The following is a 19,492-nucleotide window of genomic DNA, read 5'->3' on the forward strand; positions in this document are numbered from 1 at the left end:
TGTACCGTAGATGCCTGTTGGCCAACACGTGCAGCGACAGTCCTTAGCGATAATCCAGCCTCACACAGCCCAATTATCCGAGCCCTCTCAAACGGCAATAGTTGTTGATAGCGTGCTCTTCTCTGTCGTCGAGGCTTGTTTGACGGGGAACACTTCACTGCACAGACTACAAGTCAACTACACTACACCAGAGTCCGTTTACTGGAGTTGATTCCTCCGCGACCAATCACGTGGGGAGGCCTGTAGCAACAATCCGATGGATCTGAAACTTTGATCGTTTACATACCTACATGGCATCATATCTTGAAAATCAACACAAACGACCAATGTCTTCATGGTGTTGCAATTTCCATTTTCTTAAGTGTATTTTACCATCACCTTCTAAAGGCCCTTTTCATCATGTACTATGGATCCATCTTCTCCCTTTAATGCCTTGATTTTTCCTTGATTTATTCTTTCCGATTTTATTAGTCTGTATAATAGTTTCTGATTTCCTCGACTATCTTGCTCAATTTTGTTTGTAAACTCTCCCCAACATTTCTCCTCTTCTTCCTTGATACTCCTCTTCACCTGTAGTTTCAATATTTTGTATTCTACATGTAACCTTTCTATCTTATTCTCATCCCTCTGATACGCTTTTTGCTTTTCCTTATCCATTTCTTTCTTCACCTTGCTCCTTTCTTTTATTTATTTTTTATTTTGCCTGTCCACCATCGTGTCTCCTTTCCCTTAACCTTTGCTTTTGTTTTCCCGCATACCTCAATTGCTGCTTCCACAAATGTCTGTCTTAAATTGTCCCACTCTTCTTCTCCACTTTGTATATCTGTGTTAGGCAACTACCTTTTTATACAGTCTTGGAATGCCATACGTTTATCCTCCTCCTCCAATTCCCAAATCCTGTTCTTTGGTTTCTTCCTCAGTACAGTTTTATGGATTTTTACTTGTTTTAATTCCACAATTAATAAATAATCTATGATCACCTTCCATACTTTCACTGGGGATTATCATCGTATTCAAGATGTATCTTCCCCATTCTCAGTCTGTTATAAAATCGATGAGTTTTCCATGCTGTCTATCCCAACTATATTGGCTGATCTTATGGCTATTCCTCTTCATAAACCATGTGTTCTTTATTATCAGGTTATTTCTGATACAAAAGTCCAACAGTTTCTCTCCATCTTCATTTCTATCGCCATACCCATGTGTGCCCAGTACATTCTCATATCCCATTCTATCAGTTTCCACGTGGGCATTCAGATCTCCCATTATCATGATCCCATCTCCAACAATATGTGTTTCCTGTTCATTGAGGAAATCTTCTTTATCTTCCACGCTACATCCTGTCTGTGGAGCATACCCCTGTACTATTTTCAATAGTTCCTTGTTTACATGTATGTGCATTATTATAATTCATTCATTTACATACTCAACTTCAGCTATTGGTTCAACATTCTGATTCAGTAGAAATCCCACTCCATTTCTCTTCCATGGTTTCCCATTTTCACACCAGGCAAATGCCGGGGCTGTACCTTAATTAAGGCCACGGCCGCTTCCTTCCAATTCCTAGACCTTTCCTATTCCATTGTCGCCACAAGACCTATCTATGTCGATGCGACGTAAAGCAAATAGCAAATAGCATTTCTTTTCTCTTTACTTTTACCCATCCAGTATAAGGTGTACCCCTTTCTTAGTTTTTTCATTCCTTTCCCTTTCCTTTACTTCACTTAATCGCAAGATGTTGAGTTTTCGTCTCTCCATTAGGTCAATCAATTAATTTTCTTTCCCATTCATTGTTAAGATATTTATTGTTCCAAATCAGGTTTTGTTCTCTGATCTAACACGTACATGAACATCAGCATTACCATCATACTGTGCAACTGTAGCCAGAGACTTGTTAATTCCATTTTTGAATCACCATACGAGGCTTGTATTATAATTGAAAGCTAGTACAAATTTACTCATCTGCAGACCTGCTAAGCCTAATGCATCTGAGGATTTTCTTTTAGGGTTTACTCCCTTAGCCTTTGAAGATCCCTCTTCTCCACAAGGCAGTGGTTTCATCTTCTAATTTTCCCCAGAGAGGATGGGTTACCTCATCCACCATCTTTGCTATTCCAAAGGTCTCCTTCTCTGCCTATGATGCTGTTAAGGTCTTCACCTGTAACCCTGGGCATGGATTCCACATTGTACCCTGTGAGACTGGGTCCCTGACTGAACTTAGCTCTCCTTCACACCGGACTACTAATGTGGATGATACCCCCCCCCCCCCCCCACAACATCGATGCACCAGACAAGAATTACTCAAGTACTCTTGGTCAAACAGGTAGGGACCCTCTTAGAGGCAGCCCTGCCCAGGGAGTCACGCCCCTGCCTATGTGATTCCCAGAGCACACTGACCCGGTGTGTAACATCTGGTAAAGGGTCCCAGCTCAGGGTAACGAGAGAAGACCTCATGAGCAGCAAAAGCGGAGAATATGATTCGGTACGGTGGAGCTGGCGGACGAGGCAACCCATTCCTCTGGGGGTAGTACAGATGGAACCCACTGCCTTGTGGGATGGGGAGGGATCCTCAAAGGCTAAGGGATAGGCCTAGCAAACCAGTAAAAGAGCTTATTTGTGGTTGTTTCAAAACATTATTATTATTATTATTATTATTATTATTATTATTATTATTATTATTATTATTATTATTATTATTCACTGGGGCCATCAAGGACCACGTTAAGTCTTGTTGCATTTGACACTGAACTTGGCCTTCTTTAGAGCCCAAATTTCCCTCATTCTTTGTGAGTGGGCCTGCTTACGCTCCTCTGCCCAAGGGGCACCGTGTCTTCTCTTCGGTTGCTCGTCTCGGTTTAGCCCGTTCATCAATATTTTCTTGCAGAAGAGATCTCTGTTAAGGGTGTCTTCAGCTGAGATATGTAGCATTTGCAGGTCTTCTTTGGTATTTCTAAACCAGGGAATTGTGGTTTTGGGGTTTGAATCAAAAAAGTGAAAGATTTCTTTAGTTAACTTTCTTCCGTCCATTCTTTTCAGATGACCGTAAAATCGTGCCCGTCTTTTTCTGATTGTGTCGGTAATTTTCTCTATTTTACTGTAGACTTCCTTGCTGGATCTCTTTCGATGGATTCCATTTCTGTACTTTGATCCCAAGATTCCTCTCACAATTTTGCATTCTCTTTTCTCCAGTTCTTCAAGGAGTCCTTTGTTGGCATTTAGAGACAGGGTTTCGGCTGCATATAGAATTACTGATTTCAGAACTGTTTCATAGTGATGTATCTTGGTGTTTTGGGAAAGGCATTTTATTTGTAGATTGTGCGGGATGTTTGGTAGGCTATTTCCAGTTTGCGTACTCGTTCCTGAAGTGCTTCTTTGTCCAGTCCATTTTTCATGATGATCTCACCCAGGTATTTGAATTTGTCTACTCGGGTGATGTCACCGTATTTTGTATGGAGTTTTGGTGGAGCCTCTTTGATGTTAGTCATTACTTCTGTTTTCTCAAACAATATCTGCAGACCAGTTTGTTCAGCAATTTCCTTTAAAATTTCAACTTGAGCTCTAGCGGTTTCTATGTCGTTTGAGAGAACAGCAATATCATCGGCAGATGCTAAGCAGTCTGTTGCGATCCCCTTGGATTTGGTTCCTATTCTCAATGGACTGCAGTTGGTTTCCTGTAATCTCACCCGCCAGGTTTTGATGATCTTTTCAAGAACACAGTTGAAGAGTATCGGGGATAGCCCATCACCTTGTCGGACTCCTGTTTTGATGTCAAAGGAATGCGAGAGACATCCGTGGAACTTCACCTTGGATTTTTTATTGGCCAGGGTGGCTCTAATTAATGCCAGCAGTTTCAGATCAACTCCAAATTCATTTAAGATGTTTAGCAGGACTTTCCGGTCAATGGAGTCGTACACTTTCTTAAAGTCCACAAAGACAGACACATACTGCTTGGACCTTAGTGTACAATATCTGATGATCGTTTTGAGATTTTGGATCTGTTCAGCTGTTGAGCGACCTTTTCTGAACCCTCCTTGGTATTCACCTATTTGATGTTCGACTTGTGCTTCCAAACGCTCCAGGATGGCAAGTGATATAGAATTTTGTAAGTTACGGGTAGCAAAGATATTCCTCTGTAGTTGTTGATGTTCTTCATGCTGCCTTTTTTGTGTAATGGATGGATGAAAGCTATTTTCCAATCTTCGGGTAGGGTCTCCTTGTTCCAAATTTCTTCTATTTGCTTTTGCGAGACATCAAGTGATTCCTCTGGGGCATATTTCCATAGTTCTGCTACTACTGAGTTTTCCCCCAGTGCTTTGTTTTTTTTTTTTTGAGACGGGCAATGTGGCACTTGATTTCATCTCTGTTGGGTGGTCTGGAATCTGGGTACCTGAGTAAGGGTTCCTTGGTCTCAATGGCGCTTTGCGGTTTAGAGCAATTAAGTACATTCTTCAAGTAATCTGCCAGAATGCTGCAATTTTCTTCATTTGACGTCGCCAGTGTGCCGTCCTTTCGCTCAAAGCATAGAGATGGTGGTTTATAGCCAATGAGTTTGCGTTTGAAGGCTCTGTAGTACTCTCTGCTTTCATTCTTCCTAAAGTTTTGTTCTATCTTTTCAATGAGAGATTTTTTGTATTTACGTTTCTCAGTTCTGAACACCCTAGCTGCTTGGGCATGTTGGGTTTTGTAGGTTTCCCAATCATTTTCTGATTTCGTAGAGTAGTACTGTTTCCACGCATTGAGTCTTTCTTGGAGGACTAATTCGCAGGTACTATTCCACCAGGCATGCTTTTTGCTTCTCTTGATTTCTGCAACGTCTTTGGCGGCCTCAACAAGGAGACTTTTGGCATTGTTAAAGTCACAGTCATTTGGTCTAGCCTTCTCCTGGAACTCCTCGACCCTTTGCCGAAGTTTATCATCGTGTGATCTGTTTGGTTGTCTTCCTTGTGTTTGCAGGAATTGGTTTGAATTTGATACGAGACATATAATGATCTGAGGCCACATTGATGCCTTTCTTTACCTTGACATTCATAATCTCAGGGCTGTTTCTCCTGGAGATTGCAGCATGATCAATTTGGAACTCTCCGAGAGCTTGGACGGGAGAGCGCCAAGTCATTTGCTTTCTGGGTAGATGGCGAAAGTGGGTCGACATGACCTGCAGGTTGTGATTTTTGCAAATGGACACCAGTCTTTTGCCGTTGGGATTGGTTCTTTTGTGAGCAGGGTAATTTCCTATAACTTTCTTGTACTTCTGTTCACGTCCTAGTTGTGCATTGAAGTCACCCAAAAGAAGCTTGACATTGTGTTTGGGGATTTTGTTTAATTTTTCACCTAGTAGGTCCCAGAAATTATCAACTTCGTCTGGATCAGACTTGTTCTTATCATTTGTAGGAGCATGTGCGTTAACTAGGGCCTAGGTTTTGTTCGCACATTTAATTGTGAGTATAGACAATCTGTCATTCACAGGTTCGAAATTTGCAACCGATTTAAGGATCTTGGTTCTATCAGCAAACGCGGTTCCAAGCATCACAGCTCCATTGAGGATTCCTCTTTGCGCTTTGCTCTTGAAAAATCGGTAGCCTTCAGATTAAAAAATCTCTTCATCTGGGTACCTTGTTTCCTGTATGGCCATTATGGATATCTGATTTTCGTGAAGAGCTTTGGTGAGGGTTTTCGGCTTGCCAGTTTGTGTAAGTGAATTTATGTTGAAAGTTGCTAGAAAGGTTTTAGATTTTGGCCTGAGTTTTTGACTCTTCGGGGTACACCGAGACTCTCCGTCTCGTCTCTTGCATGATGTCGAGTCTTCCCCAGAATCCAAACGAGACCCGTGCGCCGTGGCGTTCACGAAAAGGGATTTATCCGAAGATTTACCCCCTGGGGTATGTTTCTTGAAATGTTGTGCCATCATGCTTTTTGACTTGACTTTGCTTTGGACGGGTACCCATCCTTTTACAACTAGGGTTGTTAGCCCTAGAGGTTGCCTCAAGATGTTTTCTGGCTTCTGGTCATTTACCAGTCTTCACCGTAACCCTGGCAAGGGACCAGTTTTTTTTCACGGTGGTATTTTATTTCCCTAGTACCCTCTGACTCTGCTGGCGGCAGAGCCAGCGAGCTTCCCCAATTCCAATGGGATGCGCCCGATGGAGGTAACCGGTAAATCCCCACACGGGTATTATTATTATTATTATTATTATTATTATTATTATTATTATTATGTTTTCTCATTTTAGCAGACTAGATTTCATGTCCCGCAGCAGTTTGACTTCAAAAATGGCTATCCTATTCCTCGCTTATGCACTAGTGGTATCGGCCAAAAGCCTTTGGATGTGGAATCTGTTGGTTACCTCAAGAGTCCTGACTTTACCAGGTAAGAGGAATAGAATAATAAACAGAATGGTGATAAATCACCATCGTCTCTCATTTGTGGCTCAGTAGTTCAGTCTGTACATAAAACCTTTGTGGGCTTCAGCTTAGCCAATGTTCTATCTCTTTTGTGGTCGGCCAACATTCTGAATTGTAGAGTGCGGTACAACAGGATGGATGGCGGTACGTTGAATATTCTATCTGAGGCAGTCAATCATCCAGCATTCACAGGTAGTGTTTGTCATTCATTCCCATTCCTCTAGGCTGCACTATTCCTTTCATTGTTCCCTGCGATTTGTTGACTATCTTTAACAGCCAAAGTCCCATGATATTTAAATTTCGTCCATTGCGTAGACCCGCATCATCAATTTGAATTCTTCTCATTTCTTGTGAGTCTCGCCTCATATGTTCAGTTTTCCTTTAGTTGAGTTGCTGGCCACATTGCACCAGTTGATCATTCCATATTTTGTATTTAATGTTGGAGACCACACTTGTTTTTGGCTCCTAGGATGATGTTGTACACATAGGGAAGGTCTCCGTTATTGGGTGGTGGAAGTCTGCCATAATAATGCTCAATACAATAATGAACAGAAGTGCTTATAGGTCCAAGCCCTGGTGGCCAGCCGCAGTGGCGCTAAAGGTTGTGGTCTCCCTGTTTTCTAATGTAGGGGATTCGATCCCAACTTCTGTCAGTAAAATTTTTCAGGATGCTTAAATGTAACAACTCAATATCGTTGACTTCCAGTTTGTTAAGGAAATCTTGTCGGACAGAAGTCTGACACCTTGGTGTCTCTTAAGACCTAAAATAATTGCAGGGATGTAAAAAATAATGTTATTATGTAGTGTAGTAGATATTGACTGTAATTTGAACATCATTGGGCACTCTTTCAGTGGCTTGGCTATAGCTGTTGACACTGCAGAAAGCAGTTGCACTCAAGCAACTCTGAGACACTGTATTATCGAAGTTTGAACTAAAACAGACCCTATAGTCCACAATTGAAGGCCTCCTTGAGCTCTAAGAAAGTAAGGTGGATAGGCTTGTTCTTCTCAAATGTTTATCAATTAAGCTGCACGTCATGGATTAGACGAGTTGTGTTGTAATGTTTCGCCAAATCATCTTGTGATCTTTTTCTTTTTTATGTTTTGAAGATCTTGCAAATCCTTTGTCATAATTACATCTGAAGACCCTCATTGTATGCTAAAGAAGTCAGATAGGGGTGGGGACATTAACAAAGTGGTCCAGGTCTGTCCAAAGTGGTGCCCGTGGTATACTTTTTTTTTAGCATCCTCCAAACGAAGATTTAATTATACCAGATATATTTTTTAACATACAAGTAATAGTACAATATTTCCCTGGTATTCTCACAATTGCACTTCGCCTCTTTCTTTTCTTAGTTCTAACTGTACTCATTCCATAGACCACATCCTCCAAAATTTCAGAATATTCACTCAGGTGCTGTGTGCTCTTGAAATACGACATGTATTGCGACAACCCTGTTCATTTTAAATCCTGCTTCCTGTTGCATTATAGAGAAAGACTGGGGGATGAGGTGAATATTTCGGACCCTTGGTATTTCCCAGTTAGAACACCTTCCAGGAAATGATTGCATTGTGAATGTTTCGTAAATCCTTCCTTTTCAACATTCTTACAAAGCAACTGCTGTTCACAGCCATGGAACAGGTAGTTTCACAAAGTCCTCAGTTAAATTTGGATTGTATCGTGACAAGTGGTGGTGTGCTTGTTACCTGTAAGTACATTTTATTCGCTCTTCTCTTTAACTTACAGATTTAAACATTTATTTTTATTCATTGAAGAATGGAATTTTCAGAACCCCATTGGGCAGTACTACACAGTTCCCTCGTCCAGGATAGGTGATGTAAAGAAATCCTGACCAGATCTCTGGATCATTATTTCAATCTTCATTAATATTTTAACGTAGGATGCAGACAACGCAGATACGCTAAATAGTTATATCTCTCATCAACATTGATGGACGTCTCCATCTGACATATCATTAAATTACAAGATAACTGATAATTCAACAACTTAAATCTAAGTTAATCTTTGTTGTAACAGAAAACTTCAAATAACACATCATATAAATCTTAACTATTAACATTTATACAAGAAATAATTACATAGATTAAAAAAAATAAAACTTAGAGAATAAGTTTGGAAATTAATTAATATTTGTTCTTCTGGAATGTATTAATCATCTATGCTCATATTATTTTCATTGATCATGTTGTTATCATAAATGAAATGAGCTATTGTTCATATTTAATTAGACACTCATAAAAAAATTTGATAAAATGCATTTTTAGCATGGGAAGTTATTGGTTAAATTAATATGGAAGATCATTCTGTACACCAATTATTGATGATTATTGCTTAGAACAAGCTTGTTCAGAAAATATTAATAAAATGGTTTGTTAGCATTTCAAGATACGCTTCCGGAAAATGATAAGTTTCTCTATCGATAGCACAAATCTGCTTTTTCTATTTAAATTAAGTTATTATATTGCTATCATCATATTTGATATTAATTCATTATTAAATGCAAATTATCATTGTATGTAACTAATAAGGTAATAATATTCTCAAATATGCCCAAATATATCAATAAATGACCTAATGTGTGAGTTATTCAAAGTATTTTGCCTAGGGAAGGTCATCTTTGAAAACACTATGTAATATCTATTTTCAATTATATATGCTATACAATATAGTAATAATTATCCATGTCAACCTGCGTTATACCATCATTATTTTGAGAAAATGATTTCAGACTAGATGTATCAAGTTAAAATATCCAAGTAAGTAACTATCAACCTTATAGGGATTCCTTTTGATTATCTTAATCTATAATAACATTTCATGTATGTGTTATCACGTCACCATTAACATATGATATGGATTCTCGGACAGTACATTATCATTGCATAATGAACATGTATGATCCTACTGTGCGTCAATATTTCTTTCACCGGGCAAGTTGGCCATGCGGTTAGAGGCGCCGCAGCTGTGAGCTTGCATCCGGGAGATAGTGGGTTTGAATCTCACTGTTTTCCATGGTTTCCCATTTTCACACCAGGCAAATGCTGGGGCTGTACCTTAATTAAGGCCACGGCTGCTTGCTTCCAACTTCTAGGCCTTTCCTATTCCATCGTCGCCATAAGATCTGTGTCGGTGCGACGTAAAGCCACTAGAAAAAACATTTCTTTCCTAACATTTCAAATACATCATTTACATCTCATATTTTGTTGTAGCATTACTTATTCCTTCAATATATTCTCCATTTTCTTCATATAACATTATAACTCATGTTATCACATATTTCTTCATATTCTTTCATACATTTCACATATGTATCTTATTTGATGCTTAAATAACCTTATATTGAAATATTCGTGGTATTGGATCAATATCTTCTCAAATAACATTCACAAGTCTTCAGTCTGCCATCATATCCATATCTAACATGTACAGTTATCCTAACTTAGTATGGTAACATAAAACCTCTGCATATCATAATATCACTTGGCATTGCATATCGAAGATCCTAAATTATTCCTGTTATACACTTCACACATGATATGGTATAAGATGGTTAATTGGGATTCTTTGCTCTCATTGATACAGTATTGTCACTTTATTACATTATTCCCTAACTGGGGTTTGTCTTACTTCTGATGAAGACTACCTATTCCCTTATATCATCGGCACATATAAATCACTCGCAAGAATCTAATATCATTTAAATCATTCTGAAGACACTAAACACATATCTATTACTGTGGGCTCTAACTACAAAATACTAACCTTGTTTCTATTTATCGATATATACATTTTATTAAAGAAACTGTCCGACTCGTTGGCTGAATGGTCAGCGTACTGGCCTTCGGTTCAGAGGGTCCCGGGTTCGATTCCCGGCCTGGTCGGGGATTTTAACATTCATGGGTTAATTCCAGTGGTCCGGGGACTGGGTGTTTGTGCTGTCCCCAACATCCCTGCAACTCACACACTACACACAACACTAACCTCCACCACAATAACACGCAGTTACCTACACATGGCAGATGCCGCCCACCCTCGTCGGAGGGTCTGCCTTACAAGGGCTGCACTTGGCTAGAAATAACCACACGAAATTATTATTATTAAAGAAACTTATCTTCTTCCGTCGCTTTCTGGAATGGTATCTGTCATTTGGTCATCCTCTGCAGCTCTGGATTCTGGTCATTCTGTTTGGCCGGTCATCGTGATGTCATCCGGTACCAGGATTCATCTCTGCCATGTTGGTCCAGCTCGAAATCATCCAGATAGTCGATTTCGATCTCAAATCTTCTTAGACAGCCATGGTGTCCTTCAAAGTCTTTCATAGAAAGTCGATATATATATTTAGATTAGACGTATATTAAAGACCAGAATCTTGATGATGGCACGGACATTAAAAGTATATTGCATTCTATGGTCTACTGGACTAGCCGTTCTCTGTCTACGAAGTTGCACGAATCTTGATAATTCTGTTCGATTCCGCTCCGCTAGTAGAAAAATATTCTTGGCAGAGAATCCTGTTCCGTTCGGTTCGATTCGATTCTCTGTAAGGAGAAGGAAAGAAAGTCTTAAAAAAGTAGTGAAACAAAAAGAGAGAGAGGTCTTCTATTTGACAATATTAGAGAGTGGACTAAAGGCTCGCTCCCACCTAGTAGAATCGAATCGAACCGAACAGCTTAAAATTAAATATTAACTTAAAATTCCACTCGACCGCTCACATCTAGCGGAACAGAATCGAACGGGATTCTATGAAAAAGCAATAAACGTATTAATGCAAAAAAACTCTGGTAGGAACACACCAGTTGTGCAAAGAAACAATTCAAGGAATTGTGGATGAAAAGAATGGAACGAACGTGAAGAAGGAAGAACAGATGAAATTAGGTGCCAATGTAGAAGAGGTAACCAACCATACAAAGGATACAACGGAAATAATAGATTCGTACCATATTACAGACCTGGTAACAGATTCAGAACAAAGAGAAATAGATTCAATTACAGAAGAAGACCAACATGTGAAGGCAGACAAGAAAGAAATTATAAAGAAAAAGAATATATGAATAGAAAATACATCCAAGATCTGGGAAATGCAAACCAAAATAAAGAACGATGGGAACGAGCTATCAAATATCAAGATGTGAATGGTGACATAGAAGGTGCCGATATTTTGAGTTACAAAGACATAAATGAAAGGAGCACGAGGAACACAGATTAAACCCCAGTGCTGAGTCATTTAATAATAACTTAGTATTCAAACTTATTTGAATGTTGAATACGCGATGAAGCTAAGTTTCGACGGTAGGCCTACTTCAGAGTTACTGTACTGCAATTTCAACAACTATTTCAGATAGTAGAATTTAACAGAAAAGTTCAGTTTTACAGAAGGAAATGCTACATCAGATGCAATGGGAGTCCGTGATCATTTTTGAAACTACTTTAATGCAGTAGATTGCGTCCCGTGGGAGGATGAAATCATTAATCGAGGAAGCCTCAACATTCCTTTTTATTATTTTTTTACAATTTGCTTTACATCGCACCGACAATGGCGACGATGGGATAGGAAAGGGCTATGACCGTGGCTTTAATTAAGGTACAGACCCAGCATTTGTCTGGTGTGAAAATGGGGAAAACACGGAAAACCATCTTCAGAACTGCCGACAGTGGTTTTCGAACTCACTATCTCCCGAATGAAAACTCGCACCTATGCAACCCTAACCGCACAGCTCACATACGACAGTTTGAAACCTAGGGAATGCCACTTACAAAATCGTTCACTGAAAATATAATAAACATTTAAAGATACGTCCTATGTGAGATGTGATGTCAATTATCGTACTGATATACTGTATGTGGACTCCAACATAACATGATTTTGTGATGAAGTCAACAAAAATTATGAAATAAACTGTATAGAGAATACAGTAACCTACCACAAAATTGAATATGCTAATAAGTTTGGTTTTCCACAGCCTTGCTTATATCCTCCAAGGCATTATTTTTTACGTTGTTGCAGTAATGCTCCTGGGTTTTGTAGTAGAGGAAATTCTATTTTTGAACTAAACTAATCCATTTTTCCGTGTCTAGTATCAATAAGTTAAATAAACAATCACAAAACAGAACATTCCCGACCGTATCCAAGAAACAGCTGACTCTCCAGCTGAAGCTGATACACATTTGCCGGCTTCAATGCGTCCATATTTTCAGTTAGTTTCTTAACCTATTCTTCTTTCAGACTCTGTGTGGAATTCCTATTTTGTGATTTCCTATTAACTTCCTCATAAATTTATTTATCCTTATTCACCATTATTTCTGTCATCTCGCTTCATAGATTTATAATATCTGTTTTAATCTCTGTGATTTATGACCTAATTTTTCCTACTTCTGTTCTCACGGTCTCTTTTTGCCTTTCTTCTATTTTTCTTATCATTTCTCCTGCTTCTTCTGTCCTTTCATGTTTATGACTATCTCCTTGTTTGTTTCCTTGTTCTTCTGTTGGAATTCTTCCTGCTTTTGCTAGAATTCTTTATTCTCTTCCATCTGCTTTTGCTGGAATTCCTCCTCTTCCATTATTTTCTCTAGTTTTTCGTCCTGTTTCTTCATTTCCTTCAGGATTTCCAATATTCCTCTTTGTTCTTCCTTTGCCTTTTCTATTTCTTCTTGATTACTCTTTATCGCTTCATCCCGTTTCTGTTGTTTGTCTTCTTGAACCTTCTGATACTCTTCAAATTGTACCATCATTTGACTTAAGTTTGCCACCTCTGTGTTGGTAATTGTCTCTAATTGTTTATAATCCTCTAAAATTTCTATTTTTACTTTAATTGCTTGTACTATACCTGTATAAATCTTATATGCTAAATATTATTTATAGATCTGTATTTCTGAAATAATGAGTCGACTATCCGGATTCATCCTTACTGAATGATATCTACCATTCTGGATCTTATAACAAACCTTGTCCTAGTTTTTATCAAAATTTAACTCATTTCAATGTGATCATTACAAAATTTTATATTATTTTTTCTACCATATTCTTCTAAAGTTTTCCAATGTTTGTCTACTGTTGTTACAACATTACCATGTCACCATTAACATATAATACGGATTCTCTGATATCTGTTATCCATATTCTTTTCTGCTTGTGCTGTTGGACATTAATATTTCTTTATGTTTCCACGTTATCTTTTGCTCCACTCTTGGTTTTTTACTTGTACGTTGGTTTTTGCTCCAATGTTGGGCGTTAATTTTTTCTATATATTTCCACATCATCTTTCGCCTCACTGTTGGGTGCCAAATTATCTTTATAAAACCTTCCCACATCTAGGATAGGTGTTGTAAAGAAATCCCAACCAGATCTCTGGGTTCATTATTTCAATCTTCATTAATATTTTTAACATGGGATCCAGACAATGCTGATAGGCTAAATAGTTCAATCTCTCATCAAGATTGACGGACGTCGCCATCTGACATATCATTAAATTACAAGATAACCGATAATTCAACAACTTATATCTAAGTTGACCTTTGTTATAACAGAAAACTCAAATAACACATCATATAAATCTTAACTATTTACATTTATTCAAGAAATAATTACGTAGATAAAAAAATAAAACTATGAGAATAAGTTTGGAAATTAATTAATTAATTAATTAATTAATTAATTAATTAATTAATTAATATATAATAATTAACACAATTGAAGTGAGCTATTGTTCATATTGAATTAAACATTCATAAAAAAATTGATAAAAAATGCATTTTTAGCAGGGGAAGTTAATAGTTTAATTAATCTGGAAGATAATTTTATACACCAGTTCTTGTTGATTATTGCTTAGGACAAGGTTGTTTGGAAAATATTAATAAATTGGTTTGTTAGCATTTTAAGATATTCTTCCAGAGAATGATAAGTTTCTCTATCGATAGCACAAATCTCCTTCTATTTAAATTAAATTATTATAGTACCATCATCATATTTGAAATTAATTCATTATTAAATGCAAATCATCATTGTATGTAACTAACAAGGTAATAATATTTTCAATAATGCCCAAATATATCAATAAATGACCTAATGTGCAAGTTATTCTAAGTATTTTGCCTAGGGAAAGTCATCTTTGAAGACACTATGTAAGATCTACTCTCAGTTATATATATATTATACAATATAGTAATAATTATCCATGTTAACCTGCGTATGCCATCATTATTTTGAGAGAATATGATTTCAAACTAGAAGTATCAAGTTAAAATATCCAAGTGAGTAACTAATCAATCTTATAATCTATAATAATCTAATCTATGATAACATTTCATATATGTGTTTCCACATCACCATTAGCACATAATACGGATTCTCAGACAATACATTATCATTGCATAATGAATCAATGTGTCAATATTTCTTTCCTAACATTTCAAATACATCATTGACATCTCATATTTCATTGTAGCATTACTTATTCCTTCAATATATTCTCCATTTTCTTCATATAACATCATAATATATTCACCATGACTCATTTCATCTCATATTTCTTCATATTCTTTCATGAATTTTGCATATATACCTTTTTGACGCTTAGACAACCTTATTTTCAAATATTCATTGTATCGGATCAATATCTTCTCAAATAACATGCACAAGTCTTCAATCTGCCGTCATATCCATATCTAACATGTACCATTATCCTAACTTAGTATGATAACATATAACCTCTACATGTCATAATATCACTTGACATTGCATATTAAAGATCCTAAAATTATTCCTCTTGGTATACACTTCAAATATGGTATGGTATAACATGGTTAATTGGGATTCTTTGCTCTCATTGATACAGTATTATCACTTTATTACATTCCCTAACTGGGATTTGTTTTACTTCTGATGAATGCTACCTATTCCCTTATATCATCGGCACATATAAATCATAATACCAATATAAATGGTCCGTTATTGGACATTATAAATTTTCCAGCTAACTCATTCTTGGTTGCCAGCGTTTCGCCCTCGTGTGCTAGGGTGGGCTCATCAGTTGGTACCTAGCACACCTACCAATACGCTGGCTAGTGCATACCGTGGGGGCCACTGCGTAGGCTAACTGGAGCCACCGGCAGTGCCAGTGCACTAAGAGACTTTGTCTCATCAGCAAAAATTGATGCCTGCTTGGCCATCAGATTATATAGATGTTGATTCCCATAGGGAATCTGAAATATTTGTCCTGAATGAGTAAATTTATAATACCAATATAAATGGTCCGTTATTGGACATTATAAATTTTCCTAGGGTGGGCTCATCAGTTGGTACCTAGCACACCTACCAATACGCTGGCTAGTGCATACCGTGGGGGCCACTGCGTAGGCTAACTGGAGCCACCGGCAGTGCCAATGCACTAAGAGACTTTGTCTCATCAGCAAAAATTGATGCCTGCTTGGCCATCAGATTATATAGATGTTGATTCCCATAGGGAATCTGAAATATTTGTCCTGAATGAGTAAATTTATAATACCAATATAAATGGTCCGTTATTGGACATTATAAATTTTCCTAGGGTGGGCTCATCAGTTGGTACCTAGCACACCTACCAATACACTGGCTAGTGCATACCGTGGGGGCCACTGCGTAGGCTAACTGGAGCCACCGGCAGTGCCAATGCACTAAGAGACTTTGTCTCATCAGCAAAAATTGATGCCTGCTTGGCCATCAGATTATATAGATGTTGATTCCCATAGGGAATCTGAAATATTTGTCCTTAATGAGTAAATTTATAATACCAATATAAATGGTCCGTTATTGGACATTATAAATTTTCCTTAGGGTGGGCTCATCAGTTGGTACCTAGCACACCTACCAATACGCTGGCTAGTGCATTGGACATTATAAATTTATAATGTCCAATAACGGACCATTTATATTGGTATTATAAATTTACTCATTCAGGACAAATATTTCAGATTCCCTATGGGAATCAACATCTATATAATCTGATGGCCAAGCAGGCATCAATTTTTGCTGATGAGACAAAGTCTCTTAGTGCATTGGCACTGCCGGTGGCTCCAGTTAGCCTACGCAGTGGCCCCCGCGGTATGCACTAGCCAGCGTATTGGTAGGTGTGCTAGGTACCAACTGATGAGCCCACCCTAGCACACGAGGGCGAAACGCTGGCAACCAAGAATGAGTTAGCTGGAAAATTTATAATGTCCAATAACGGACCATTTATATTGGTATTATAAATTTACTCATTCAGGACAAATATTTCAGATTCCCTATGGGAATCAACATCTATATAACATATAAATCACTCGTAGGAATCTAATACCATTTAAATCATTCTGAAGACACTAAACACATATCTATTACTGTGGGCTCTAACTACAAAACACTAACCTTGTTTCTATTTATCAATATATACATTTTATTAAAGAAACTTATCTTTTTCTGTCACTTTCCAGAATATCTGTCATTTGGTCATTCTCCACAGCTCTGGATTCTGGTCATTCTGCTTGGCCAGTCATCATGATGTTATCGGGCACCAGGATTCATCTCTGCCATGTTGGTCCAGCTCGGAATCATCCAGATAGTCGATCTCAAATCTTCTTAGAAAGCTTTTTTTCCCTTCAAAAGCTCAGTTGAAAAGACAAAATACATTGATGAAATCAGCTGTGACATATTATCATTTTCAAAGAATTCTAACATAATTTAACTATTTGATTTTGCTTAATATTGCTTAGTATAATCTCAGTTGCTATTAGATCTCCAATATGTCTGCTAATATTTCAATTTTATCTCTTTACAGAATGACCTTTTCTAGTTACTGGTCGTTTAGGCTGCGATATATTGAATATCTGCTTTTATGGTCACGGCCTTGTCTTTGTAGTTTTTCTATGCCACTGCCATTTGATTTACAGGTTTTGTATTTTAATATTTTACATATATTATTTAATCCTTTTATATATTCTTCTATAATATTCATGTTTAGACTGTATGTGTTTCTTTCTTTTCTTGAATTCTTCTCTCGTTGATATCTCGTAGGCTTTATGCAGCTTCTTGCTTCGAACATGTCCAGCCTCTTGAGTTAGCTTTTCATTTGTGATTTTTTTAAGCAGTGTTGGTCTTAACAATTCAAATATCTATTTTGTCTTGGTCACTGCCATCATGATCTCATTCATTCTGCCTTTGCATTACTCTCTATTTCCTTGACATTTTATATAATTTATTCATTGTGTCTAACTTCATTACCGGTAATCACATTCATCTTAATTCAATAGAGCTTAATTTCTGGAATGGTGGAATGTCACAGTACTATGCATCAACCGGCTAAGCACCAGTTTAAAGAAAATGAGATTTTGGTGCAATGAACTACGTGTACACATGATCTTGGCACCTTATCTTTAATAAGTCTTAATTATGTAGAAGAACGTAATCGCCATCATCTGAATCAAAGATTTGTATTTTGCAACAAACGACTATGAGCATAGATCTTTGTAAAAGCCGAGCTTAGCTCTGCATCGAACGTGTAAGCAACATATTCCCACTCTTACATTATTGAGGTATAACTGACAGTCATGAGGAAGGTTATTATTTTCAGCAAGTTTGTTGTAGTTACTGTTTAACACTGTGATCTAAATCGTGTATCCAGTATTGTATCAAAGCACTATATTGTTACTTTTGTGCATTCTATACATACATCTTATTCAGAATAGCCCAAAACATTATCGACATGATTATAAATCTTGACATAATTCCTGTAACTCCTGGGTAGAGCATAGGCCACATACAAGAGCTCTCCATCTGACTCGATTTGCTGCCACTCTCTTGATTTTCTTTCCTTCCAGGACTTCCCAGCTGTTGGCAACTCTGCCTCCATTGTTCACTGCCATGTTATCCTTGGTCTCCCCCGTCTTCATGCTCCCTGGGGATTCCACTCAAGAGCCTGTTTTGGTATGTTGTCAGGGCCTCAGCAGCGCAGGATGTCTCCTACCCAATTTTGTTCTTTTATCTGGACTTCAGCCATTCATTGCTGGGTGTGCTCTCCCACAGTTCTCAGTTCAATATAATGTCTGGCCATCACACTCATAGGATGGTTCTCAAACACTTGTTGATAAAATTCTGGACTTTATGAGTTTTTCTCCAGTTCCATGTCTGACAACCGTAAAAGAGTAAAGATTTCACGTTGGACTCAAAGATCCTCTTTTTCATCTTTGTCCTAAATTCCTGAGACTTCCATACTGGTCGGAGCTGGATGAAGGCCTCTTTGGCCTTGTTGACCCTATTTTGGACATCTTCATTTGTCCCTTCCTTTCTAGAAATAATGCCTTCCTAGGTAACAGAAGTGGTGAACTCGCTCTATCTTTTTTTTCTCTAGTTTCAGCAGGTGCATGTTTTTGGCATTTACCCGTAGCTCCTTTGTCTTGGCATTGTTACCGTAAATTTTAGTTCCACCGTATATGCTTCCATTTGAAGGTATTCCATCTTCTCGGACATATGTCTGAATAAATGTGATAATAGACATATATCATCCACAAAGTCCAAATATTCTAAACATTCAGTTAACTTCCGCTGTATTCCTCTCTGTTTTTCTTCATTGACCTTTCTCATGACCTGGTCCAGTGTCAGCAGGAATAGCATAGGTGAAAGCAGGCATCCGTGTCTCACTTCTGACTCTACCTGAAAGGCCTTTGAAAGGTCTCCATCATGTTTCACTTGACAGGTATAACCTCTGCATAACATTTTTACTATGTTAATGATCTTCATTGGGACCCCATAACTCCGCATTGCTCTCCAGATTGTTTGACGCTATACACTATCAAAGGCCCTTTCAAAGTCAACAAATGCCAAGTACAGTGGGGACTGATATTCCATTGTTCGCATAACTATGATTCTTAGGCTGTTAATTTGGTCTGTACAGAATCAGTGTTCTCGTGAGTCCCGCTTGCTCTTTCTAGATCTTGGTCTCCAGTGGTCCTCTCAGACTATTCAGTATGATTCTGGACAAAACTTTACTTGGTATAGACAAGAGTGTAATTCCTTGCCAGTTGCTGCAACATGTCAGATTCCCCTTCTTTGGTAGTTTTATCAAA

The 19,492-nt window shown here is 37.8% G+C and overlaps 1 protein-coding gene across 1 annotated transcript in view; it reads left to right on the forward strand.

Moving 5' to 3' along the window:
* Positions 1–19,492, forward strand: part of LOC136862929 (EF-hand domain-containing protein 1) — a 241,740-nt gene that overhangs the window by 41,764 nt on the left and 180,484 nt on the right. Inside the window, exon 2 of the mRNA XM_067139219.2 lies at positions 6,228–6,364. Coding sequence (XP_066995320.2) covers positions 6,228–6,364 — 137 coding nt within the window. The remainder of the gene's footprint in view (positions 1–6,227; positions 6,365–19,492) is intronic.

The sequence above is a fragment of the Anabrus simplex genome, chromosome 2, assembly GCF_040414725.1.
Source record: "Anabrus simplex isolate iqAnaSimp1 chromosome 2, ASM4041472v1, whole genome shotgun sequence".
NCBI lineage: Eukaryota > Metazoa > Arthropoda > Insecta > Orthoptera > Tettigoniidae > Anabrus > Anabrus simplex.